This window comes from Hemiscyllium ocellatum, chromosome 4, assembly GCF_020745735.1.
Source record: "Hemiscyllium ocellatum isolate sHemOce1 chromosome 4, sHemOce1.pat.X.cur, whole genome shotgun sequence".
Taxonomy (NCBI): Eukaryota; Metazoa; Chordata; class Chondrichthyes; order Orectolobiformes; family Hemiscylliidae; genus Hemiscyllium; species Hemiscyllium ocellatum.
This window is the reverse complement of record NC_083404.1, coordinates 50927235-50954738: the sequence shown is the minus strand read 5'-3', so window position 1 is coordinate 50954738 and position 27504 is coordinate 50927235. Positions and strand designations below refer to the sequence as shown.

General features: G+C 42.7%; 1 protein-coding gene across 1 annotated transcript in view; it reads left to right on the top strand.

Annotated features, from left to right (window-relative positions):
* The window catches only part of bmp6 (bone morphogenetic protein 6), a 133253-nt gene that overhangs the window by 82701 nt on the left and 23048 nt on the right, over nt 1-27504 (top strand). Inside the window, exon 5 of the mRNA XM_060823153.1 lies at nt 22247-22323. Within this exon, the coding sequence (XP_060679136.1) occupies nt 22247-22323 (77 nt within the window). The remainder of the gene's footprint in view (nt 1-22246; nt 22324-27504) is intronic.

The window sequence follows — 27504 nt, the reverse complement described above, 5'->3', positions numbered from 1 at the left end:
TCCTGGGTGTTTATAAATAGGAACTAAAGAGAAAAGCAATTGGTGATATATCATTCAAATGAAAGTAAGCTGAAGGTAATAGATGCAGTTATTTAGGATGTTTTTCTCACTGTCCATGATCCACTTTCTCCGGGTGAATAATGTGTCGGTCATATTTCTAAATGTTCTCATCTTCCACCCACTCCCAACAGCAACAAAATCCATACACACGTATTTCAACATGTTCTTTTGTTTTTGCAATACATTGGTTGTAGAACAATAACTTTCTTCAGATATTATTCATAAAGAAAACACTTTTTTGTTTTCTTTTATACATCTGTCCTTGCCAGCGAGAACTGTGAAGAGATTTGTACTTTGCCATTGTTCATTTGAACAATCACTTTAAAAATAGCAAACATGCTCAATACTTGATACTGGGGTCGAGCCCACAATTTCCATACAGAGCTTAGGATTTCTCTGGCACTTGGGAAGAAGGGACTTGTACTGCAGGTAACTGGACCATTCAGTCCAGTTACCTGCAGAGCATCCAGTCTATTCCGTTTCCCCACTGTATCCCTATTGCATTGCAAGTTTACTCCCTTCAGGTGACAGTCAAGTTTTCTTTTAAAAATATTCTTCATCTTTGCTTCCGTTACCCTTGCAGGCATCAAGTTCCAGGTCATCACTACTTGCTGTGCACAAGAAAAAAAGCTGTTACTCAAATTACCTTGTATCTCTTACCCAGAACCTTTTAAATCTGTGAGAGTCCTTGCACTATCAGCTAACAGAAACAGCTTTCCTTTACCTACCTTATCTAAGCACAATTTTGTACATTTCTTCCAGATCTCACCTCCTTCTCCTTTGCTCCAAGGAGAGAGCTTCCAGTTTCTCCGAAGCTACGCTTGTTGCTAAACTGCCTTGTCCCTTGAGCTATTCTGTAAAAATGAATGGTTTTTATAAAGCCTACTCAAAATTAATCAGTGTCATGACTCCGCTGGGAATAGTGTGCAAATAGACCAATTATTGCACAAGCTGTGACAAATGTCAAACCACCGTGATGATTGATTTTCCTGATGACTGCTATTCAAAACGGAAGTAATTCATGCCAGTTTTGCACCATTAAATTAACTATTGTAAACAAGTTTCTTCTTTAACACATGATGAAAAATAATTGATTTACTATTATGCAACTCTTGCTATACCACCTCCAGACCCAAACATGCACGCATTCATTCATGGTTAAGGCAGACAAAACTGGTTGTTTGGGGAAAATATAGTCAAGGAGAAACCAATTCTGTAAATCACATTTCAGACCACATGGGGGTAGGGGATGAGTTTCTCACAGTTTAGTAATGATGCCTCAATATTGTCCATGCAGTAATGATTTGATCTATGATCCAGCAGCTGTTGGGTGTACCTAGGTGTTGCATTGGAATCCTTTCTATCAAATCTCTAGGTTTCTTAGCCTGGTTTTCACTCGGAAGAGAGGGGAGGGAGGTGTCTGAGTGCACTGCCTCGCAAGTCTGAAAGTGCACTTTAAAAGCAGATCCAAAAGGCTGTAGTAAGAGTTTTTTTTGATTCAGAGTTCTGGTGCCATATTCAAAGTATCCACTTCACTACTCTGAAAAGTAACAAACTTAGATAGTTAACCTGTCTGCCACACAACTTCACTTGACCTTCAAGTTGTATAAAAACTTTCTAGTACTTACAGCAATGTAGCAACTTCCCTTTACTAGTTTACAGTCCAGGAAATGTGGTCCCTTACTGCAATTAGTATTCAAACCAATTGAAAAAGTAAAGCCAATTCACTATTGAACGCCAAAGTACAACTTATTTACTGCAATAAACAGGAAGTAAGGGAATAGTTCAATTGTCCAGTTCGTGTTGATGAACGGTGCAACCATAAAAGAATGGCAGAAAAATGAGCTACTGTAAATGACCCAATGTATATCAATCATTCCTGAGGTGCTGCATTATGGGAAAGCAGATCTTAGCAGGACGTATGAACTTAATGGTAAGGTCCTAGGGAGTGTTGCTGAACAAGGAGACCTTGGAGTGCAGGTTCATAGCTCCTTGAAAGTGGAGTTGCAGGTAGATAGGATAGTGAAGAAGGCGTATGGTATGCTTTCCTTTATTGGTCAGAGTATTGAGTACAGGTCATGTTGCGGCTGTACAGGACATTGGTCAGGCCACTGTTGGAATATTGCGTGCAATTCTGGTCTCGTTCTAATTGGAAAAGATGTTGTGAAACTTGAAAGGGTTCAGAAACGATTTACAAGGATGTTGCCAGGGTTGGAGGATTTGAGCTATAGGGAGATTAGATTAGATTACTTAGTGTGGAAACAGGCCCTTCGGCCCAACAAGCCCACACTGACCTGCTGAAGCGCAACCCACCCATACCCCTACATTTACCCCTTACCTAACACTACGGGCAATTTAGCTTGGCCAATTCACCTGACCTGCACATCTTTGGACTGTGGGAGGAAACCATCGCAGACACTGGGAGAACGTGCAAACTCCACACAGTCAGTCGCCTGAGTCGGGAAATGAACCCAGGTCTCAGGTGCTGTGAGGCAGCAGTGCTAACCACTGTGCCACTGTGCCGCCCACTGAACAGGCTGGGGCTGTTTTTGCTGGAGTGTCAGCGGCTGAGGGGTGACCTTATAGAGGTTTGCAAAATTGAGGGGCATGGATGGGATAAATACAGAGTCTTTTCTCTGGCTTCAGGGAGTCCGGGGGTCCAGAACTAGAGGGCATGGATTTAGGGTGAGAGGGGAAAGATATAAGGGATACCCAAGGAGCAACGTTTTCATGCAGAGGGTGGTACGTGTATGGAATGAGCTGCCAGAGGATGTGGTGGAGGCTGGTACAATTGCAACATTTAAGAGACATTTGGATGGGTACATGAATAGGAAGGGTTTGGAGGGATATGGGCTGGGTCCTGGCAAGTGGGACTAGATTGGATTGGGATATCTGGTCGGCATAGACAGGTTGGACCGAAGGGTCTGTTTCCATGCTGTACACCTCTATGACTCTAAGTAAGCTGCAAACCCTAATCATAATCTGTGACCGCAATCAAACTTGTATCCAATGTTGTGTAACTGGGTGCACTATAAAGATTTATGCCTTATCAGGATACAGCAATGAGAATCAATCTCTTTTTTTTTCCACGCAAAATGCCACCATTTACCTGACTTTTAAATCACAGGGTTAACAAAGCACCGATGATTTTTGTACTTGGAATTTGAATTGCTATCTATTACAAACAGCTAGATTCCAAAGATCGTGACCCCAGTCCTACAAAACAATATGCTGATCTCATTAGAGAGAGGTGAGTGGTGGCGATTTAACCTGAGGGTCACCATGCCTCCAGGTGAGGGGAGAGGGTGAGAAGGAGAGTCCTTCATGGTAACCTCCATCAGTGCGGGAATTGAACCCACACTTCTGGCATCATGCTGCATCGCAACCTGGCCATCCAGTCAACTGAGCTAACCAAACCCAAAATAGATTGTAGCTACAGATAGGCAATCATGTACAGTCGGCGTGTTATTTCACTATTTAAAACTTTAACCCACTTATGATATTTCCCTTCTACACACAGACAGGCACAATAAATACATGGATGTTCTGGGCGTAGAGACTGGAAAAGCAGTTCAATGCTTGCTGTCCAGAGTTTACTGAAGCGACCCTTTTGTTCATCAAAGTTCTTTTTTTCTCTATCTTCACTTGTTTGCAGAAGGCACCATGTGACTAGTTCATGTTTATAATGATCTCTGACCTGTTCATTATCAGTCGCATCTTTCAACAACTGATGGGAAATAACTTGGCTAACTTGCATAGTTTCCAAAGCAAGTTGATGCCTCAAAGCAGACACCAGTAAAAAGGCATAAATATTTCCTCATATAATGAAGAAGTTCCAGTTTCCCCATACTGCAATATCTTTATGCATGTATCTCCTCCTTTACAGAACAGGGGTCATGTTACTTCCCTGTGGCTGGTTTTAGTGCACCTTCAGGATTGGATTTAGTTTGCTGTTGTTGAACAGACATTCTCAACATATGGTAGTTCAGCAATTTGAGATGCTTGCATTACACACAAGGGGAAAATGGTAGTGTAGTGGTGATGCCATTGGACTAGTAATTCAGAATCCTACACTAGAGACATGGGTTTAAATCTCACCATTGTAAATTCACTTAAATTGAAAGCTGCTCTTGGTGTGGATGATTATGGCAACTGATGGCAGTTTCATAGAAAATTATCTGGTCCACAAAGTCTCTTGCTTTCAGTGTTTTTGTAGGTTCTGGCTCCAAATCTTCTTGAAATTTAAAAATGCAAAATACAGTAGATGAGATTAATTTTATGTTGAAGCTATATATTGACTCTTTGAGTGACTGTTTATTGAACACTGGAGACTGTCAAAGAGGTGGTAATCCAGAAACAGTTTCAAGATATTCCTATGAGAGGGAAAGCAATGGCAGCCAAAGCAATAGATTCCAGGCTAATAAAGACATAATTGTTAAAAATGAGACAGAAAAGGGCAGCTTAGGACAATGCTAGCATTCATAATACAGTAGAGAATCCATTTGAATTTAGAAGGTATGGTGAAATCAAAAAAGGGATTAGAAACCTGCTAATATTTAAAGGGTAGCTACATATAATTTATAAACCATGGAGAGTGGATTAAGCCCGTCAGCCTGATATCAGTGATTGAGGAAATGTTGAGCGGGTAATGCAGGAGTGGGGTTGGGGAAGAATTTCCGTTGGCATTTAGGAAATTTATAGGCAATTCAACACAGATTTGTCAATTGCATTTGACTAACTTTATCAAGTATTGATGAAATGATGGAGAAGGTAGAGTGGTAGATATGTGTGAAAAAAGTGTGTTTATGCCACATAATAGGCTTGCTTACAAAATTGAAAGCTATTAAAGTACATAAATGCTCTGAACAGCAGTAGGCAATTTAGTCCCCGAGCTTGCTTTGCCACCTAATACGATCATAGCTGATCTCCTTTCATCCTTAACTCCATTTTCCTGCCTGCTCCTCATCAACCTTCAATCTGTTTGTTACTAATTAAGTATCTGCCTATCTCCTCTTTTAAATTTGCTCAAATATCCCAGCATCCAACCCGAACTACACCAACAATACGCGGACTGTAGTGGAACTAAGACTCGGGGTGCAGGTCTAAGTAGTTTTTCTATTTTTCAGTGTTTTCCTTTACAAATTAAACCAAAGCACTTATTTTGCTGGGTTTTTTGAAGTTCATTCATGGGATGAGGGCTTTATTTATTGCCCAGAAGGCAGTTCAGAGTAAATATTGCTGTGGGTCTGGAGTTACATGTAGGCCAGATAAAGATGGTAGTTTCCTTCCCTAAAGGACATTAGTGAACCAGATGGGATGTCTTGACAACTGACGTTGGATTCCTGGTCATCATTAGACTCTAAATTCCAAGTGTTTTTTTTATTTGATTTCTATTTCTGCCATCTGTCATGGCAGTGCCAAACCTCAGTCTGTAGAACATTAGCTGGGTGACTGGATTAGCAATTCGGTGATAATACTACGAGGCCATTGTCTCCCCTGTTCTGGTCTTATTGACCTGTGTCACAACTTGTGATTTGCATATCTGTGTTCACAGATCCTTTTTATATCCCTACCATGTTTAGATTTGTATTTCCCAATATGTGATTTCTTAAAATTGTATTTCTCTGTGAACTTCAATTCCCAATCTTATCCATCTCACCCTTTGTATTGACTGTCTGCCACATTTTTTGTCATTTGCAAATTTAGAAATTGGATTTTTGATTTCAAAGTCTAAGCTGTTAACTTAAACCATAAACTGAACTGATCTTGGTGGAACTCCATTCTTCCCTCCTGCCTTGTTGAATAACTACTCCAAGCTTTTGATCTTGAAGTCAACTTGCAATCTATTCAGTCACTCTTTCCATAACTCCATATTCTCTTCGTTGATTAATTTATGGTGTGGGACCTTCTGGAAATCAAGATTTTTACATTCACTGCATTAAGCTTGACAATTCTCTTTGTTATATATTCAAAAAATTCCTTGTGGTTGCTTCAACTTTCTCCATTGAAATTACTGTTATTATATTTTGGATTATAGATATTCTTCTATTTTTTTCCTTTTAATTAAAAAAATCCACAACCTTCCTGCTAACAATGTCAGGTTGATTTGTCTAAAATTCCATGGTCACGTTCTATCTTCCTCCTTAAATATAGTTATAACTTTAACTTCCTGCCAGTCCCCATCTTCAACAAATTATTGAACATAACTTATGAAATAATTTGATTGTAGTGAGGGACAGTTGTTGTCTGCTTCGCTGTCCTATCCTTGCCCACCATAGTCCTGTGACAAACCAAACTTCGGTGACTGGAGTAGATCTGGGTTGTGTTGTATCTCATTGAACTTTGGACATTCTACTGCACAGTGCTGATCTGCTTTCAAGACCATCAGACCTTAAATTAGCTTTTTCTTGCCATTGCTGCGGGGTCAGTTTTCATGTGGCCAGGATATCGTGGAGGATCAGAAACTTGAAGGCTACCCTCTCCTGTTTTGGCCTGCCTAAGTAATTGGGAGTGCACAAAAAGCCAAAACTGGAGGAGCACTGGTTAGCAAGAAGAGTCAAGGGATGCCATACATTGTGACCTGAAGAATGAAGAGAGGCAATAGAGTAACTGAGAGACTGTTGCCAGTGACTGGACAAGAATCAGAGGACATGTATTTCAGGAAACTGGCAAAAAAAAGTCTGTAGTGATCTGAGAAAAGAATATTTTTTAAAATAATTATTATTTCCTGCAATGCAGTGCCTAAAAGGGTGGTGGACAGTTTCAATTGTGACATAATTTTTTTAAAAAAGGATAAAATGTTGAAGGGGAAGAATTTATAGGCTTACAGAAGGATAAGAAATACCAAGACAAGGATTAAGTGGCTGGCTCTGCACCAGAGGCAGTAAAGACAACCATGGGTTGCATGGGCTTCTCGGGTGATGTACCATTCTGCAATTGTAGCTATTCATTTGCGGTAACTGAGAAATTATCCTCTTCACAAACTTCATTGTCATTAGTCTGGTTTCAAACATCGTTTCCATTGATCTTTGAATGCTCTCGTTGAACTTGTGCCATATTGGAGATTTATTATCTTATGTGTGGGGTAATGTTTAGTTTCAACAAATTATACCAAGACATGTTGGACAGGTGGAATTGGGCTAATCTCGCACCTTCCCAAAGTGTTTTGTTCAAATTAATTATATTTTTGAGAGATGTTTGCCAGAAACGTGGTTTCTTACGCTGTTTTTTTCTAAAGTCAAACAAAGAACCCATTGAACAGATGTCTCTCTTACAGGCAAAATGTAGAGCTAAAGATTTGAGTAAAACCAGATGTTTCTTTTGATGAAACCTATCTCTGTAAAATATGTTACCATAAGGACTGTGGAACATTTATGTTCATTTCAATTGGCTCAGTCAAGCAGTAGAATAAAACCCTTGTCATTCTCATTATTTTCTGTGAATCAATTCTTCACACAGGCCTACATGCATAAATTTCAAAATGTTGACATGTTATAAGCACAATGTTTTAAATAAGGTTGGCATACATTACAAAGGTGAAGCAGCTGTCAACGGTCTACCTTGTCTGTATTGGAAAATGGAGAACAAAGTTTAAGGCCATGTAGAGAATGGGTGCTACAACTTCCTATATGCAGAACAATACAAAGCTTGTCTTTAATCGACATCACACAACAGTGAAGAGGCAATTTAGTTCATCATTCCCAACATGACATACAAATTCTTGTTTCTTTTAAACTTTGGCTGAATTGTGCCCATGCCCATGCACTGTTGAAGATGAGAGAAAATCTTTGCTAATGCAAGAGATAATCTACTAAATTTATTTCAATTAAAGCTGTTTAATATGTAAACATATATTGTCTGCATTTCCGGTCTCCTTCCAATTGGAAAGATGTTGGGGGAAAGATCTAAAAGAGACCAAGGGGCAACTTTTTCACGCAGAGGGTGGTACGTGTATGGAATGAGCTGCCAGAGGATGTGGTGGAGGCTGGTACAATTGCAACATTAAAAGGCATCTGGATGGGTATATGAATAGGAAGGATTTGGAGGGATATGGGACAGGTGATGGCAGGTGGGACTAGGTTGGGTTGGGATATCTGGTCGGCATGGACGGGTTGGACCGAAGGGTCTGTTTCCATGCTGTACATCTCTATGACTCTACATAAACAACTATAGGACTATTCCAGTGCACTTCTAGCTAATCTCCCACATTCTAAATTCTATTATCTTGAGGGTTGATCTACACCTTGCCTATTTCTTTACTGACGGCAAATCTCACTCCTCTCTCAGGCTTGTGTTTGCTGATGTATATTGGATCATCATCAACAACCAAAATTTCACTCATCATTTTCTTGGCTTTGTCATTCCCTCTATAATCTCCTTGAGCTTCGAGACTCTTAGAAATCAGTGCTCCTCCACTTCTGGCTTCTGATGCAATCCCAATTACAATTGCTATACCTTTGGTTATCCTTTCAGTTGTTTAGACACCAGGCTGTGCAGATTAATGGGGGCAGAGGCAAGTTTGGGCCTAGTACGAGATCTATCAGCATTTTCAGCATTGCAGAGGTGGGCTCAAAGAGGGCACATACCAGCAGCAAAGTTGAGTTTGGGCCAGTGTGGTATCTGTTAGTATTGGTGGTGTCTGTTTTAGCCAGGTCCAGCAGAGGCAAGATGGCGCCGAAGAGTGACAACTTTTGGCTTGGAGGCAAAGGGGACTTGTACCTGGCCACCAGGCACATGGCGAAGCACTTAACAACAAAGACTGTAAATTTCAACGCATCTTTTCTTTCTACCTTATTATATTCTATGTTCGGGTTTATTTTCTGTTTTCAGATGGCCCTGGAGAGTGGTGACACTGTACAACAGTTTTCACTGTATTTTGTAACAAAACACACATGACGGTAAATAAATCAAAATTCCATCACTAAACCTTTTCCATTTGTTCCCCCTTGTTTTGCTGCTACGAAATGCTCCTTAAAACCTTTATTTTTGTGGTGTTCTGTGTAATACTTTGTTCCATAAAGCTCCTGTGAACTAGTGTGAAGGTTTCATTATGTTAAAGTTGTTATCTAAACATAACTTCTCATAGTAAGTCTTTGCGCTGGTACCATTTTTGTAAACTTGACTTCTGGGAGGAAAGTAAACCATAAGAGTTGCTCATTTAACCGAAGTGTAGTGATTGTGTTAAGTAGTACCATAAGTAGTCCCTCTTGACATGATACTTTGAGGCATGTGTCAAGTAAAGAGAATGGTGTTCCTTAACACGTGCTTTTGGCCAGTTTGTAAATTGTGGTCTTGTCATTTGTCTGTAAAATCTCATGGCTGAAAATTGTTTGCGTTAACAGGTTGGAAATTCCACTTCATGTTTAAATGAAGTAAAACTCATGGGACTGCACTGACAGCTGCCTGAATCATAAAAAAAAACCTGTCATTGGCTGCATTCAATCCAAATTCTTGCTGCCTGTTAGTTGCGTAATGAATCGGGCAAGTAACTAACATCACTGACCATTCCCACTTTGAAGAATTCAGTCAGCCCCAAATGGTGAAAATACTTGTTTTTTTTTCTACTTGGGTGGGGGCCAGAGACAAAGAAACACAAGCAAAGGCAAGTCATTAATCAGAAGGCTGAGCCCATGGTTACGCTTGGCTGTGATCTGCCCTGTTCTTTTCCCAACAGGCAAAGCAGAAAAATGTGGGCATTGTTGTATGTCTGAAGGTCTGTGTGGAAGACTTTGGTCTGAATATTGAGCTGAAGGAAATGCTCTGTCAAAAAACAAGTTGCTATCACCTTAATCTGAAATGCAAGCCCTTGATGGGTTTGAGGATATTTGAAACCTCCTGTCCCTATCCATTATTGCCTAATTGTAACACAACCATACTTTACAGTTTTAACAAGGTTGCTAGCCTGATGCAGACATCTTGGTGGTAGGGTTAATGCCTTTGTAGGTTGATGAGCTGTCACTTAACATTTTTTTTTAAAATACCTTGAGCTTGGTTGTAGTTGTTTGAGGGAGTTTCATTCATTAGCTTGTTAGAAGCAGATCCGGCCATTTAATATGTGGCGTAAAATTTTATGAGCAGGAAGTAGCATTTACTGTCAGTGGAATCTTAAAGCAGACAGCTTCTTGTTTAGCTTAATGAGGCAACCAGTGGCGTGTGTGGAAATGCAAGACTGAGTAATATATTATCGATTAATGATATGATGGTGAGTACATCTGTAGCGATCCTAATTAAAGTTTCATTAGTATATGTGGAAAAGACAACAATCTGTTACAAAGATTATGATCATTGTTTGTATGTACAAAAGCCTTAATGGGAATATCCCTGTAGGCACCAAAATCCTTTTATTTGGTTGTCCACATTAAATGACTATTGTCTAATGTCTACATTGCTGCCTGGGCTTGTATAAAAGGATCAGTTAATGAGCATGGAGCCCATTTGTAGTAATGAGTACAGACAAGTTAGCAGGGGAAAGAATTGAAAGTGTCGCTCAGAGTATGTAGTATAAGTTAGATTGTGCACCTTATTTGTTTCAGAAGTATTATTGAGGAAATTTGTTCTGGTGTACTGCTTGTTAAATTAGCTATAAATATAAATTGCTTGCTTTAGAATATGAATAGAATAGTAGAGTTTGATTTTACCATGCCAGCTGTGCGCACACAGGTAATTCTCCTATAATGCGGTAGTTGTGTTCCCATGCAACACTATTATAGAAGATCAGGCAATATAAATAACAGGGCCTAAGGGGAAAAACAGGGTTCGGGGTAAATCACCAAAAAATCAGTAAAATCGAAGCAAAAGTAGTAGTTAGCCAAACAGAAACAATAGGTGAAAGTGAGGACTGCAGATGCTGGAGATCAATCAAGATTAGAGTGGTGCTGGAAAAGCACAACAGGTCAGGCAGCATCCGAGGAGCAGGAAAGTTGACATTTTGGGCAAAAGCCCTTCATCAAACTTGAGGCAGGGAGCCTTCGAGGTGGAGAGATAAATGAGAGGGGGATGAGACTGGGGAGAAGTTAGCTCAGAGTACAGTAGGTGGATGGAGGTGGGAATGAAGGTGATAAGAAAGAGGGTGGAGCAGGTAGGTGGGAAGAAAGGTTAGCAGGTAAGACAGGTCATGAGAATGGTGCTGAGCTGGTAGGTTGGAACTGGGGTAAGGTGAGGGAAGGGAAAATGAGGAAACTGGTGAAGTCCACTTTGATGCCCTGGGGTTGAAGTGTTCTGAGGCAGAAGATGATGCATTCACTTCAACCCCAGTGGACCTCACCAGTTTCCTCACTTCCCCTCCCCTGACCTTACCCCAGTTCCAACCTGCCAGCTCAGTGCCATCCTCATAACCTGTCCTACCTGCCAATCTTTCTTCCCACCTATCTGCTCCAGCTTCCTCTCTGACTTATCACCTTCATCCTCACCTCCGTTCACCTACTGTACTCTTAGCTACTTTCTCTCCATTTCCACACCCCCCCCTCCCATTTATCTCTCCATCCCAGAGGTTCCCTGCCTCATGCCTGATGAAAGGCTTTTGCCCGAAATATCGATTTTCCTGCTCCTCAGATGCAGTATGATCTGTGCTTTTCCAGCACCATTCTAATCTTGAAACAGAAACAATAGTACAGTGTAAGTAAATCTTTTAAATCATATTTTAATGAAATAATACACTAAATTAAACACTTTAACACTAAAATCACTGACTACAGCACTGTACCTTTTCATGAAACACTTCAAGAAGTGCACGAGTGGACTGATCACGTGATGTTGACGTGGAAGTCCAATCCTCCTCTAGATTCTCGCCCAGTCTGAAATAAAGGTCCTTCTAAATGTAGACTACAATTCCCAGCTTCAAGCTAAAGTTTTCCAGGCTTGCAGAGCTGATCGCATTGCTGTTTGGCTGAATTTTGCAGGTAGAGGATCCTGAGGCTGAGGTTTGCTGTTCAGTTAATGCTGGGGTCAGGAATCACGTAATAGCAAACAGGAGGTTGCTTTTTTTAAAAAAGTGTCCGCAATTCACAAATCACGATACAACCAAATTGTGTTTAATAAACGTATGTTATAGGAGAGCTACCTGTATGATGAGGGCCAATACTAGCAGCATCTTTTGTTCAGCTTGACTTTCCAGTGGAGGTGCTACCTTGTAAAAGATGACATTTGGTGAATCAGTTCATACTCAGTCCACCTGAGGCAGCACGGTGGCACAGTGGTTAGCACTGCTGCCTCACAGCGCCAGGGACCTGGGTTCAATTCCCGCCTCAGGCAACTGACTGTGTGGAGTTTGCACATTCTCCCCGTGTCTGCGTGGGTTTCCTCCGGGTGCTCTGGTTTCCTCCCACAGTCCAAAGATGTGCGGGTCAGGTGAATTGGCCATGTTAAATTGTCCGTAGTGTTAGGTAAGGGGTACATGTAGGGGTATGGGTGGGTTGCGCTTCGGCGGGTCGGTGTGGACTTGTTGGGCCGAAGGGCCTGTTTCCACACTGTAAGTAATCTAATCTAATCTGAGCTCCATCACATCTTTTCTCACCTACATCCACCATTGTACCCCTCTATTCCCTTTTCTCTCATATGCTTATCTAATTTTCCCTGGAATGCACATATATTAGTTGTTTCAGCTACTCCCTGAGGTAATGAATCCCACCTTCTCTCTAGCTTGCTGAGCAGAGGCTTCTCCCAATTGATTTCTCTGCAGTCACTCTCATGGGCTCACTGGGATAGTGTGCAGGAAACTGAGCCCACTATTACTAGAGTTATCACAAACGTGGAAAGATTTAATCGAACTATCCAGCGTCGCCAATTTATCTGACTGATGAACCCAGGTTAAAAGAAAGCATTCATCAGGTTTCTGTGTTAATAAGAAAATAGTTGTGTTGCAAGGTGACTTGTTTTTAACTGATAGCAGAAACATCCATGACTAATTTATAACTAACTTTAAACTCTACTTCTAAAGAAAAATCCCATACACATACAAACAGGTTAGACAAGATACCAATATTACAGACTAGGAAGGAGCTTTTTTTTAAAAAAAAGCCAGTGAGGCACAGTTCGGATGCCAGTCCACATTGTAGCTTTGTATTTTCCTTAGTTCCCTTTTGGATTTGGACACAGTTTGTTGAAAGGTTTACCCTTTCAACATCTCAAAGTGTTTTTTTTCTTTCTTTCAAGAGAGAATTTGCAGAGACTGAGAGAAGAGCTAGCTGTTCAGTTTTCTTTACTTCTCCACTCAGAAAAGAGGGAGAAGCTTTTTTTTCTTCTGTGTAAAACTACCAACTTATGCAGAAACTGTTACTATGTGGCGTGCTCTTGAACACATGAGCACATGCACATTCTGATTAGGGGTGGAGTAACAATTAAAGCTCGGTCACTGGGTAAAACTGCTGTGAACGCACCTATGGAGCCATGGTGTCAAGCATCCTCCCACATCGCTTGAATAAGGAAACATTGCCGATACAACAGAGTTCTGGTAACTTTATATAAAATCTGCAACATCATCTTCCTTTGGTTTAAATTAGCAGATTTTCCCATTTTAAGGCCACAGTTTTAAAAAAAAGTGATCTTTGCACGATGCTACCAAAGCCTTTCATTTTAAAGACCTCTATTACATCGGACCTTAGTCTTTCTTGCAAGAAAGGAAAGCCCCAGTCTGGAATTCATCTGTTGATTTGTACATCCACGTGTTTCTGGTTTCAACCTTGTAACTCTTTGCAGCAGCTTTAGTGTCTCAATATCCTTAGAGTACTAGGTGCAGTTCCAGTCACCCTATTTGAAATGCAGTTTGCCCCATGTTCAATGCAGCATCTTTCAAGTCTATCCCTCTAGACTGTGTTTGGTTTGCTGAAAAGAAGCATCCATTTCAAATTGTTATAATGCCAAGTAGTGATGAATTACCAAAGTTGAAAAGTGTGGTGTTGGAAAAACACAGCAGGTCAGGCAGCATCCGAGGAGCAGGAGAATCGACGTTTCAGGCAAAAGCCCTTCTTCAGGAATGAGGCTGGTGTGCCAAGCGGACTGAGATAAAAGGTAGGGGGGAGGGAATTTGGGGGAGGGGCACTGGGAATACGATAGGTGGAAGGAGGTGAGGGTGATAGGCCGGAGAGGGGGTGGGGGCGGAGAGATCGGGAAGAAGATTGTAGGTCAAGAAGGCGGTGCTGAATCCGACAGTTGGGACCGAGATAAGGTGGGGGGGAGGGGAAATGAGGAAGCTGGGGAAATCCACATTCCTCCTGTGTGGTTGGAGAGTTCCTAGGCAGAAGGTGAGGCGCTCTTCCTCCAGGTGTTGTGTGGCCAGTGTCTGGCGATGGAGGAGGCCAAGGACCTGCATGTTATTGGCAGAGTGGGAGGGGGAGTTAGTGTTCAGCCACGGGGCGGTTGGGTTGGTTGGTGCGGGTGTCCCAGAGGTGTTCCCTGAAATGTTCCACAAGTAGGCGGCCTGTCTCCCCAATGTAGAGGAGACCACATCGGGTGCAGCAGATACAGTAAATGATTTGTGTGGAGGTGCAGGTGAATTTGCGACGGATATAGAAGGATCCATTGGGGCCTTGGAAGGAGATGAGGGGGGGAGGTGTGGGTGCAAGTTTCGCATTTTTGCGGTTGCAGGGGAAGGTGTTGGGAGTGGAGGTTGGGTTGGTGGGGGGTGTGGACCTGACGAGGGAGTCACGGAGGGAGTGGTCTTTCTGGAACGCTGATACAGGTGGGGAAGGAAATATATCCCTGGTGGTGGGGTCTGTTTGGATGTGGCGGAAATGACGGAGGATGATATGATGTATCTGGAGGTTGGTGGGGTGGAAGGTGAGGACCAGTGAGGTTCTGTCCTGGTGGCGATTGGAGTGGTAGGGTTCAAGGGCAGAGGTGCGGGAAGTGGAGGGGATGCGGTGAAGAGTGTCGTCAACCACATCGAAGGGGAAATTGCAGTCTTTGAAGAAGGAGGCCATTTGAGTTGTTCAGTAGTGGAATTGGTCCTCCTGGGAGCAGATGCAGCGGAGGTGGAGGAATTGGGAATATGGGATGGCCTGTTTACAGGGAACAGGGTGGGAGGAGGTGTAGTCTACGTAGCTGTGGGTGTCGGTCGGTTTGTAGTAAATGTCTGTGTTGAGTCGGTTGCCTGAGATAGAAATGGAGAGGTCTAGGAAGGGGAATGAGGAGTCTGAGACGGACCAGGTAAATTTGAGGTTGGAGTGGAAGGTGTTAGTAAAGTGGATGAACGGTTCAACCTCCTTGTGGGAGCATGAGGTAGTGCCAATACAGTCGTCGATGTAGCGGAGGAAAAGGTGGGGGGTGGTGCTAGTGTAGCTGGAGAAGATGGACTGTTCCACATATCCAACAAAGAGGCAGGCATAGCTGGGGCCCATGCGGCTGCCCATGGCTACTCCTTTGGTTTGGAGGACATGGGAGGATTGGAAGGAGAAGTTGTCAAGAGTGAGGACCAGTTCAGTCAGTCAAAGGAGGGTGTCAGTGGAAGGGTACTGGTTGGGTTGGCAGGAGAGGAAGAAGCGGAGTGCTTTGAGGCCTTTGTGATGGGGGATGGAAGTGTATAGGGACTGGATGTCCATCGGGAAGATAAGGTGTTAGGCGCCGGGGAAGCGAAAATCATGGAGGAGGTGGAAGCGTGGGTGGTGTCACGAACGTAGGTGGGGAGTTCTTGGACTAAGAGAAACAGGACAGTGTCGAGGTATGCAGAAATGAGTTCGGTGGGGCAGGAACAGGCTGAGACAATGGGTCGGCCGGAGCAGTCGGGTTTGTGGATTTTGGCTAGGAGGTAGAAACGGGTGGTGCGGGATTGTGGGACAATGAAGTTGGAGGCGGTGGATGGGAGATCCCCTGAGGTTATGGATAGTCTGGGAGATGATGGTTTGGTGGTGTGAGGTGGGATCATGGTCAAGGGGGCAGTAGGAGGAGGTGTCCACGAGTTGGCGTCTAGCTTCAGCGGTGTAAAAATCGGTGCGCCAAACTATCACCGCGCCTTCCTTGTCTGCCGGTTTGATGGTGAGGTTGAGGTTGGGGTGGAGGGCTGCATTTTGGTCTTTTTGTGTTCTGACCATTAGAAATTATCTGCAAGTGTTACTGTGTTCTGCTTTTCTCTGTTGGTATCTCTGTCTGTGTCTTCCTGCTGCCAGCCTGCTATGACTGTCTGTCTTTTTCCCTGACCACAGCCCATCCACACGTTCGCATCTCGCTTCCCTGTCTAGGCCCTGATCCCCATACATGGTCTGCCCTCATCAAGCATTTGTAGGTTGTGTGTGAATCGGAAAAGGACTTTAGCTTACGTAGAGGTTTCAGTTCAGGAGATAGCAAAGCAATTTGGAGTCAAATGAACTATTCTAGAAGTATAGTCATTGCTGCTACATGGGCAATAGCCAATATCTGAGCAGTGAACCCCTGCAACCAGCAAAGAGATATCGGTTCCAGTGATGTTGCTCGAGGGAAGCTCTTGGTCCCCAAGACACTGGGAAGCACCTCTCTACTGTTTTTCATATCAGTGCTTCGGGATCTTTTACATCCAAATGAAAGAGCAGGAAGACATTAGATTAGATTACTTAGTGTGGAAACAGGCCCTTTGGCCCAACAAGCCCACACCGACCTGTCGAAGCGCAACCCACTCAGACCCATTCCCCTACATTTACCCCTGCACCTAACACTACGGGCAATTTAGCATGGCCAATTCACCTGCCCTGCACGTTTTTGGACTGTGGGAGGAAACCGGAGCACCCGGAGAAAACCCATACAGACACGGGGAGAATCTGCAAACTCCACACAGTCAGTAGTTTTAACTGAGATGCAGCATCTGTGACAGTGAGGCTGTTCCTCTGCATTATTCCAGAATGTCTGAGACCTCCATCTCTGACACAAATCCAACCACCTGATCCTCACCTGACACTGTTACGTTATGCAGTTGTACACAGGAACTTATACTTTTCACAAATGTAACTTAACTGCAATGCATTAAGATCCCTCTTCTCTTTTGATTTGTCTTTGATCCTGTGCAGGTGAATCCTGCATCAGTTTTTGTCTGTTCTGTTAGTCATCACTATTTTAAAAAAAAAACAAGGCCTTCTGTAAGAATGAGATTTAATATAAAAGACTACCTGCAGGCTGTTTGCTTGAAACAAAACCACTAAAGCCGAGAGCTTCTGGATAATGAAGGAAAAGCCATAACTATGCTTCAGACTCTTCTTCCTGCTTCGCTAGTGCGCACTGTTCTTGTATAAAGCCATTGCTATAGAGAAGCCAGATCCAGCCGCATGACTTCATCCATTGTCCGGATGTTTGTAGTCTTTTTTTTATGTGATTCACTGTGCTCCAAGTTAATTCCCTAAATTATCTTGGAGTGAGACCACCAATGTACAGTATACTCATTCTGAAGAAAATGTGGTGCTTTCTATCATGGCGTATGTACAGAGGCCAGGTGGACTACATTTTCCTCTTTCTGGAAGCAGCTGAAGGTTTGACTTAGTATTAGCTGCATTGTTGTTGTTATTTCCCACTTGCACTGCTGGTATTCAACATTCTATTGTCTCCTCTTCAGTTTCCTGCCTCTTGCCAATGGTTAGACAGTGTTGTATCAGCTGCTTGTGCTCTGGGCAATTGCACTTTCATACCATCTTCCAATCCACAGTGTGGAGGCAGGCTATTCAGCCCATTGAGTCCACATGAACCTTCTGAACAGCTCCTCGTTCAGACCCATCCCCCTTCCTTATAACCCCCATTCCCCATGGGTAATCCCCCTAGCCTGTACATCCCTAGACACAATGATCAATTTAGCATAGCCAATCCACCTAACCTGCACGTCTTTTGGTTTGTAGGTTTGACTGCTCTCTACAGATACACTGTGAGGTCCCAATCTTTTCTGAGGTAATTGTTCACAATTCAGCTGTTTCAGGAGGAAGCCCGATATGACCGGTCTCTTGGTGTCTGCTTTCTGAGCCATCATTGATTTGCTAGGACCTCTTTCACAATTCCAGACCTCACCACTGAAAGGGATACTGTCTACCATTAATGCCATAATCTGTGGTGAGGTACTTAGTGTGCTTGTTGGTGTGCATTACCTGCTGCATGGAGTTGGAAGTGACAGCTGAGAACACAGGGGTATCAGTCAGATTTATTCACTGGACTATATGGCTGGCAATGGCTCTGAAGTGCTCCCGCAGTCACTGAGAAAGCTGCTGGTTACCAATGTACTGAATATCTCTAGTGTTTCTCACTGCCTAATGTGGCTGCTACTGGAAAATGTTTTAAATCCTCTCTCCTTGGTTATTGATGCAGCAAGGGTACATCAACAGAGACTGGCCTCCACCCTCACACCTCCAAGTTTCATTTCATCTCTTGTCAAAGAGAGCTGCTCCTGCACAAACAAGAGGAAAGTCTCATTGCGTTCACACCAGATCTCTACATTTTCCCTCTTTGGTTTTATGTCAATAGGCCTTGTGTATTTAGCCATTGCCTTTTTCCGCTGCCCACCCAGAACATGTGCTGAAGATCATTGCAAAGTTAAGTAGTGGTATAAAATGTTTCAATTTAGTCACTCGTTTGTGTAGTAAGATCACTTAAATAAACAGGGAGGGTCTTTAAAAAAACGATGAACTCTGCGCTACTTCAACTTAGTGACTTCAGTGGCAGTTAATTATGTTGGAGCATTCAATAATTTGGCAGCTTCGGGCTTGTCAAACAATTCCACAGAGTATTAACCTCGGTAAATGTTTGTCTGTTCTCCAAGAGGAAATGCAAGATAACCTTAGCCGGCTCAGCAGGAAAGGGAGCCTCAACAAGCACACCAGTGTGGAGGGTTCCTCCTAGCCCTTCCTACACAGCTGCACTTACTTAACAAAGTTCCAGCTGTCATAAAATTCAGGGCATAAAGGGTTTTCCAACGACGTAATAGAGGCCAGCATCAAGGGACGAGGAAGCACCTTGACACACAGGCATGTCCAACGCACTATTTCCAAAGAGCTTTGGAAATAAAACAGCAAAACTTTTGTAATTTTTCTTAACCCTACAAATCCCAATTCCTTTGTAGTTTGCAATTGCAAGGCTTTTTTTTAAACTCCTGTCAGCAGCCATTTCTATCCATGCCGTGACACAGTCCATTGGGTGCGAGTGTTAACCTTCAATTACTTTTCATAGCTGTGTGGGTATTTTTGCATCTCTGTCCCTTTCTAGTTAATCACAGGAATATAAATGATTCATGGAACAGTTTGAATGTTGCAAGACAGTGCAAACACGATGAGCAAATCATCCCTGAGCTGAAATGTGTGCCATGCACCTTCCATTGCAGATGTGATCCATATTGTGTATCAAAGGGGGAAAAGAGTCTGGAACTTTTGTTGTTATTTGTGGAAAAGTAACATTGCCTAATGTAGGCTTAAGCAGAGTCTCAACACTCATTATTTTGTTGGTCCTGTCATAAAGACAGCGGTGAATTTTCTGTTCTGTCTGTAGCAAAGGTGGTTTTTAGAATTCATTTCTTCTCCCTCTTCAAAGCAATGGTGTATTTCCCTAAACCCCATTCGTTAAGTCCATTTTAAAAATGACCCACAGTAAATCACTCGGGGTGAAAAGTTAAGTAGGTCTTATTAATGCATTCAAATCCCAGGGGATTAGCTCACAGACAGCACCCCCCCCCCCCCCCCCCCCCCGGCCTTTGCCACAACAGTTAATTGTGCACTGACATCGTTTGCACAGGAGTTCCGTTGCAGTTGGTAGTGCAAGCGCAACAAGTGTAAACTGGGAATTGGATATCTTTGCAGGTGAAATGTAAGACACTTTCCCGAACATGGGCTTTGGAGGCAGAATAAGATTCAAGGTAGGCGCTGGCCAAGCATGGTGCTGCTTATCATGGGTTTTCTCCTGGTACCACCGCAGACTGACTGAAGGTGTCAACGCTGTCTAATTGAAGGTGTTCAAAACCCAGCTCTGTAGCTGGAATTTTGATGAACCACTTTTGTTAAAAAGGTGGGATCCATGGGAGGGAAAGTTTGGAGAAGTTCAGACAGTGTTTTCCTAGGAGAGGAGGTTTGGTAGAATCCAGAGTTATTGATGTCAAAATGAGATATCATAGTGAGAATTCTTTTGTCCAAATCCGGTCCTTGGGGGGTCACCAAACCATCAGTTCAAGGGGCAGTTTGGGACGAACATCAAATGCTAGCTTTGCCATATCTCACAACCCTTGAACAGTAAACATGGACTTGAAACTGAAAGTGAAAAACGATACTTAGCATGCGTCCTGAAAGATTTCATTAGTGAAGAGTCCAGAATCCTATCACTTTTTATGAGAGGTCCTAAACTTAAATTCTGTGACTTGTAAGCAGCTTTAGAACGGTGTTAAGTGAAACTAGCAATGAAACCTACAACTGCTGATGGTGCTCATGAAGTCCCTCTGAACTGTTTTAAAGTTGGTTTATTACCAGGACTGTCTGTCGATCAGTGCAAATAATCAGTTAGTACAAAATTTAGTTTGCTTTTTCTTAAATAATCATTAAAGTGAGCATCAGAGGTTGAGGGGTGATCTAATAGAGGTTCATAAAATCATGAAGGGTGTGAGTAAGGTGAGTAGCCAAGGTCTTTTACCCAGTATAGGAGAATCCAAAACTAGCGAGCATGGATTAAAGGTGAAGGGGAAAGACTTAAAAGGGAATTAAGGGTGGTGTGTGTATAGAACGAACTGACTAAGGTGGGGGCTGGTACAATTACAACATTTAAAAGGTATCTGGATGGGTATATAAATGGAAAAGTTTAGAGGGATATGGACCCAAATGCTGTCATGTGGGACTAGATTAATTTAGGATATCTAGTCAATGTGGATGAGTTGGACTGAAGGGTCTGTTCCTGTGCTATGCATCTCTATGAAAACCAGCTTAATGTGAAAAGGAAGACCAGACTCCGTTTTTGAGGAAGTGATGCCCGAATGGGGCATTTGAAAAGCTAGTGCTAAAAGTGTACTTAAACTTTTAATAAAATGCACCTTAAAGGGGGTACAGAAACCTATGTTAGTTGCAGACCAGGCAAAACCTTTTGACGCTGCAGGTTTGGGATAGGAAGGAGAATGGTATAAACCAGGAAACATGACTTACTATTTGTGATCTGTGTAACTGATTTTGAACCTGAGTTGGATGTTCATCCAATTCACAAATGCTGTACTAAATGGTTGGTGTGTAATGTACAATAGTCTTGAGCATGAGAGACTGAACAGTTTAGGAAGAATTCAAGCACTGATGCCAGAAATGGACAGACAGTTATGAAATTCATTGAGGATCATTCTGGGGAGATGGTCTTAAGCGTTACAACAGATATAACGAAAAGTCTTGGCCAGAGAAATTGGAGACCATAAGACATAAGAGTGGAAGTAAGGCCATTCGGCCCATCAAGTCCACTTTGCCATTCAATCATGGCTGATGGGCATTTCAACTCCACTTACCCGCATTCTCCTTGTAGCCCTTAATTCCTTGTGACATCAAGAATTTATCAATCTCTGCCTTGAAGACATTTAGCGTCCCGGCCTCCACTGCACTCAGCGTTAATGAATTCCACAGGCCCACCACTCTCTGGCTGAAGAAATGTCTCCACAATTCTGTTCTGAATTTACACCCTCTAATTCTAAGGCTGTGTCCACGGGTCCTAGTCTCCTTGCCTAACGGAAACAATTTCCTAGCGTCCACCCTTTCCAAGCCATGTATTATCTTGTCAAATTAGACGTGATGCTAACCCCATAGAGTCTTCAGATGAATGGTTAACAGAGAAGCGATTTGGCATGTTAAGTAAAACTACTTTTTTTTTTAAAGTCGAAGCCTATGTTGTTTTTTTTGTGTGGAAGATTCTTCTCTAATACTATTGCTCAGAAAAGTTAAATTTTGGAAATGATGCTGAATGGGACCACAGTGATGAACCACACTGTCAGGAGACTTAGTTGGGGGGGACAGTGCAAGAAGTTCTGAATCCAGCTTTAAAAGAAAACAAATAGGTGACCTTAATAGAACCAGGCGAAACATTGAATCAAGTGGAACGCTGGAAATCCCAGTTGCCTTGACAAGTAACACCATGGCTACTGGCCAGTGGATTTCCAAGTAGAATTGTGGAGGTCAAAACTTGGGTCATTTGAGGGGCAATTGTTTGCTGAGAGAATGGATTTCCCCTTAGAAACAAAATGGCTCATCTTCATCTGCACTTAACTTTGGCTATTAAGTAAAGCACTTAACTTTATTTCTTCTGACAGAATACAACACCAGTGATCAGCGACAAGCTTGCAAAAAGCATGAACTGTATGTGAGTTTTCGAGACTTGGGATGGCAGGTAAAAACAAACTTTTTTTTTCTTCCTTTGTATGCCATTTATGATTTTATTATCCAAGCCAGAAGCCCCTATGTCTCATAAGCTTGAACTCAGGAAAACTGCTCAAGTCAAGGCACACATATTCAGGGAGTCGAGTGGTTTGTTTTAATGTATTATTCTGTATTTTAGTATCCATTTGTTTGCATTATTAAATCTCTTGCATGTGATTTATACAGAGCAAAAATGCATGTAAAACCAAAAAAACTAGTTAGCTTAAACAGTCATTGAAGAAACACTGATCATAAAGTTTACTGATTTTTTTGTGTTTTAGGACATAATGGAATCAGAGGTAAAGCAATAAAAAGATAGCTGTGACCTGTTGAGCCTGGTCCATCATATAAGTGCAATCGTGGCTGACCTTTTACCTCCATTCCACCCTCTTGCTTTATTTGTGATCTTGTTTAATTCCCTTAGAGATCAATATGTTTTAAGCACTAACTAGAATGGGCTCATCAACTGAGCATGGACAACTCTGATATTGCACGGTTCTTGAGTGAAGACATTTCTGCTCCTCCTCTGTCCTAATATAATGACCTCTTATTCCGAGGCTGCCCACCCTGGTCCTAAATTCTCCAGTCAGATGAAACCAGTTCTCATCATGTGCTCCGTCAAATCCCTTCAGAGCTTTGTTTCAATGAGATTGTCTCTTTTTTTTTAAAACATTGTTGGAAATGTAGTTCCTGTCTTCAAGAAACCACCCTTTGAAAGACAGATCACGCATTTACCTTTTCACAAACTTAGATTGCCAGTACTTTTGCAGTGAAATCACCGTGATATGGTAATCCAAGACGGAGGACAGGAAAAATTTCTGGCTGTAATAGGCTGCTCCTTTTGTTTATGAAGTATTTTAAGTGTTGGAGGTGATTTCCTCGAATTCCAGGGACAGCAATTACTGTTTTCTATGCTGTTGCATTGTTTTGGAACTTTGGGGGAAAAAAAAGTCAAAACAACGGTACTTTTAAAAGGGAAAGATACAGACAAAGGCAGCACATGGTGAGGTCAGTGCAGGGAAGAGAGAGAGAGAGAGAGAGAGAGAAGAAACCCACACTGCTCACTGACATTGCAATGTATTGCTGGATATCAGAGTGTGAATTGGAAAATTAACGAACAGTGAAATTCACAACTAATCTTAGTGGAACCTATTTGGGAGAGGTCAGCACAGAAACAATAAGTGAATATTTTTAAGTGTGGCTTTACAGTAAGTCGCCAGTAGTGAGTAGAGTGGGTTCTCTCTTGATTCAATGTTTTATTGAGATATGTCTCTTGATTAAACTTAATATAAGCCATAAATATTAAGTTAGCTTGGAGCAGGGTTTTGTGGGGGAATAAGACAGTTCTATCTTGGTCTGTAGATTGAATGAAGCAAAAATGGTCTTTAGGAGAGTGATATGCTCTTCTTGTGTGTGGGAGTTTAGGGATAGTTTACGTGTTACTGAGGATTATATCTGCAATAAATGCCGTTGGTTGCGAATCCTATCCGATCGAATGGATCAGTTCGAGAGACAGTGGCAATGAGGAATTTACAAGAATGTGATAGGGGCAGTTATAGGAAGGGAGAAAAGTTGCAGATACAGTCTCATAGATGTGTTAACTCCAGGAAAAGTAAGAGAGGTAGGCTGGTAGTGCAGGAGTCTTCTGTAGCTATCCCCATTGCAAACAAATGTGCTGTAAGGGGTGATGGTTTCTCAGGGAATGTAGCACGAACAGCCATGTTTCTGGTATCGAGACTGACTCTAATGCAATGAGGGGTACATCTTGTTTCAAGTTGTGTTAGGGGACTGTCTAGTCAGAGACTCTCAAACAGGCATTTCTGTGGCCAGCAGCGAAAAATCAGAATGGTGTGTTGTCTCACTGGTGCCGGGATCAAGGATGTCTCCGAGGGTGCAGAATGTTGTCAAGGGGGAGAGGGATCAGAAGGAGGTCATTGTACACATTGGAGCCAATGACATAGGAAGGGAAAAGGATGAGATTCTGAAGGGAGAATATAGAGGGTTAGGCAGGAATTTAAAAAGGAGGTCCTCGAGGCTGGGTACTATCTGGATTACTCCTGGTACTGTAAGCTAGGAATAGGAGGAAAGAACAGATGAGTGTATGGGAGAAGGATTCACGTTTTTAGATTATTGGATCTCTTCTGGGGTAGAAGTGACCTGTACAAGACGGATGGATTGCACCTGAATCGGAAGGGGACTAATTTACTGGCAGGGAGGTTTGCTAGAGCTGCTCAGGAGGATTTAAACTATTATAGCGGGGGGTGGGACACAGTGGGGAACGAGATCAATCTGAGACTGGTACAGTGAGAAAGAAGAGCGTAAAATAGTTAGGGCAGGCAGGGACAAAGAAAAGAACAAGGTAGGACTGATAAATTAGCATCCAAGGAGCAGGAGAATTGACGTTTCGGGCATGAGCCCGAAGAAGGGGTCATGCCCGAAACATTGATTCTCCTGCTCCTTGGATGCTGTCTGACCTGCTGCGCTTTTCCAGCAACACATTTTCAACTCTGATCTCCAGCATCTGCAGTCCTCTCTTTCTCCTAGGACTGATAAATTGAACTGCATTTATTTCAATGCAAGTTGCCTAACAGGGAAGGCAGATGAACTCAGGGCATGTTTAGGAACATGGAGCTGGGATATCATAGCAATTACAGAAACATGGCTCAAGGATGGGCAGGACAGGCAGCTTAATGTTCCAGGATACAAATGGTGCAGGAACGATAGAAAGGGAGGCAAGAGAGAAGGGTGAGTGGCATTATTGGTAAGGGATAGCAATACAGCTGTACTGAGAGAGGAGATTCCCGGAAATACATCCAGGGAAGTTATCTAGGTTGCACTGAGAAATAAGAAAGGAATGATCACCTTATTGGGATTGTATTATAGAAACCCGAAGTCAGTGGGAAATTGAGAAACAGATTTGTAAGGCGATCTTCGTCATCTAAAAGAATAATGGAGTGGTTATAGTAGGGGACTTTAACATTCCAAATGTAGACTTGGACTGCCATAGTGCTAAGGGTTTAGATGGAGAGGACTTTAAGTGTGTGCAAGAAAATTTTCTTACTCAATATGTGGATGTGCCTACCAGAGAAGGTGCAAAACTTGACCTACTCTTGGGAAATAAGACAGGGCAGGTGACTGAGGTGTCAGTGGGGGAGCACTTTGGGGCCAGCAACCATAATTCTATTACTTTTGAAATACTGATGGAAAAGGATAGGCCAGATCTAAAAGTTGAAGTTCTAAATTAGAGAAAGGCGAATTCTGACAGTATTAGGCAAGAACTCTCAAAAGTTGATTGGGGGCAGATGTTCGCAGATAAAGGGATGGCTGGAAAATGGGAAGCCTTCAGATAACAAGAGATAACGAGAGTCCAGAGACAGTATATTCCTTATAGGGTGAAAGGAAATGCTGCTGGATGTAGAGAATGCTGGATGATAAAGAAATTGAGGGTTTGGTTAAGAAAAAGAAGGAAACATATGTCAGGTAGTGACAGGATAGATTGAGTGAATCCCAAGAAGAATATAAAGGCAGTAGGTGTATACTTGAGAGGGAAATCGAAAAGGCAAAAAGGGGACATGAGATAGCTTTGGCAAATAGGGTATAGGAGAATCCAAAGGGTTTTTACAAGTACATAAAGGACAAAAGGGTAACTAGGAAGAGAACAGGATGGCTCCTAGTTCAGCAAGGCAGCCTTTGTGTGTAACAGCAGGGAATGGAGGAGATACTAAACGAGTATTTTGCATCAGTGTTTACTGTGGAAAAGGACATGGAGGATATGGAATGTAGGGAAATAGATGGTGACATCTTGAAAAATGTCCATATTACAGAGGAGGCAGTGCTTGATGTCTTGAAACAGGTAAAAGTGGATAAATCCCCAGGACCTTTCAGGTGTACCCTAGAACTCTGGGAAGCTAGGAAAGTGATTGCTGGGCCCCTTGCTCTGAGATATTTGTATCATCAATAGTCACAGGTGAATTGCTGGAAGATTGGAGATTGGCTAAGGTGATGTCGCTGTTTAAGAAGAGTGGTAAGGACAAACCAGGGAACTGTAGACCAGTGAGCCTGACCTCTGTGGTGGGCAAGTTTAGATTAGATTAGATTAGATGGGATTACTTTCAGTGTGGAAACAGGTCCTTCGGCCCAACAAGTCCACACCGACCCACCGAAGCGCAACCCACCCATACCCCTCCATTTACCCCTTTCCTAACACTACGGGCAATTTAGCATGGCCAATTCACCTGGCCCGCACATCTTTGGACTGTGGGAGGAAACCAGAGCACCCGGAGCAAACCCACGCAGACATGGGGAGAACGTGCAAACTCCACACAGTCAGTCGCCTGAGGTGGGAAATGAACGCGGGTTTCTGGCGCTGTGAGGCAGCAGTGCTAACCACTGTGCCGCCCACAAAGTCGTTGGAGGGAATCCTGAGGGACAGGATGTACATGTATTTGGAAAGGCAAGGACTGATTGGGGAGAGTCAACATAGCTTTGTGCATGGGAAATCATGTCTCACAAACTTGATTGAGCTTTTTGAAGAAGTAACAAAGAGGATTGATGAGGGCAGAGTGTAGATGTGATCTGTACAGACTTCATGAAGGTGTTTGATAAGTTTCCTCATAGGAGACTAGTTAGCAAGGTTAGATCTCATGGAATACAGGGAGAACTAGCAATTTGGATACAGATCTGGCTCAAAGGTAGAAGACAGGGTGGTGGTGGAGGGTTTTTTTTTAACTGACTGGAGACCTGTGACCAGTGGAGTGCCACAAGGATCGGTGCTGGGTCCACTACTTTTTGTCACTTATGTAAATTGTTTGAATGTGAGCATAAGAGGTGTAGTTAGTAAATTTGCAGATGACCCCAAAATTGGAGGTGTAGTGGACAGCGAAGGAGGTTACCTCAGATCACAACAGGATTTTGATGAGATGGGCCAATGGGCTGAGAAGTGGCAGCTGGAGTTTAATTTAGATAAATATGAGGTGCTGCATTTTAAGAAAGCAAATCTTAGCAGGAGAGAACTTGTACCCTTAATGGTAAGGTCTAAGGGAGTGTTGCTGAACAAAGAGACCTTGGAGTGCGGGTTCATACCTCCTTGAAAATAGAGTCGCAGGAGATAGGATAGTGAAGAAGGCGTTTGGTATGCTTTCCTTTATTGGTC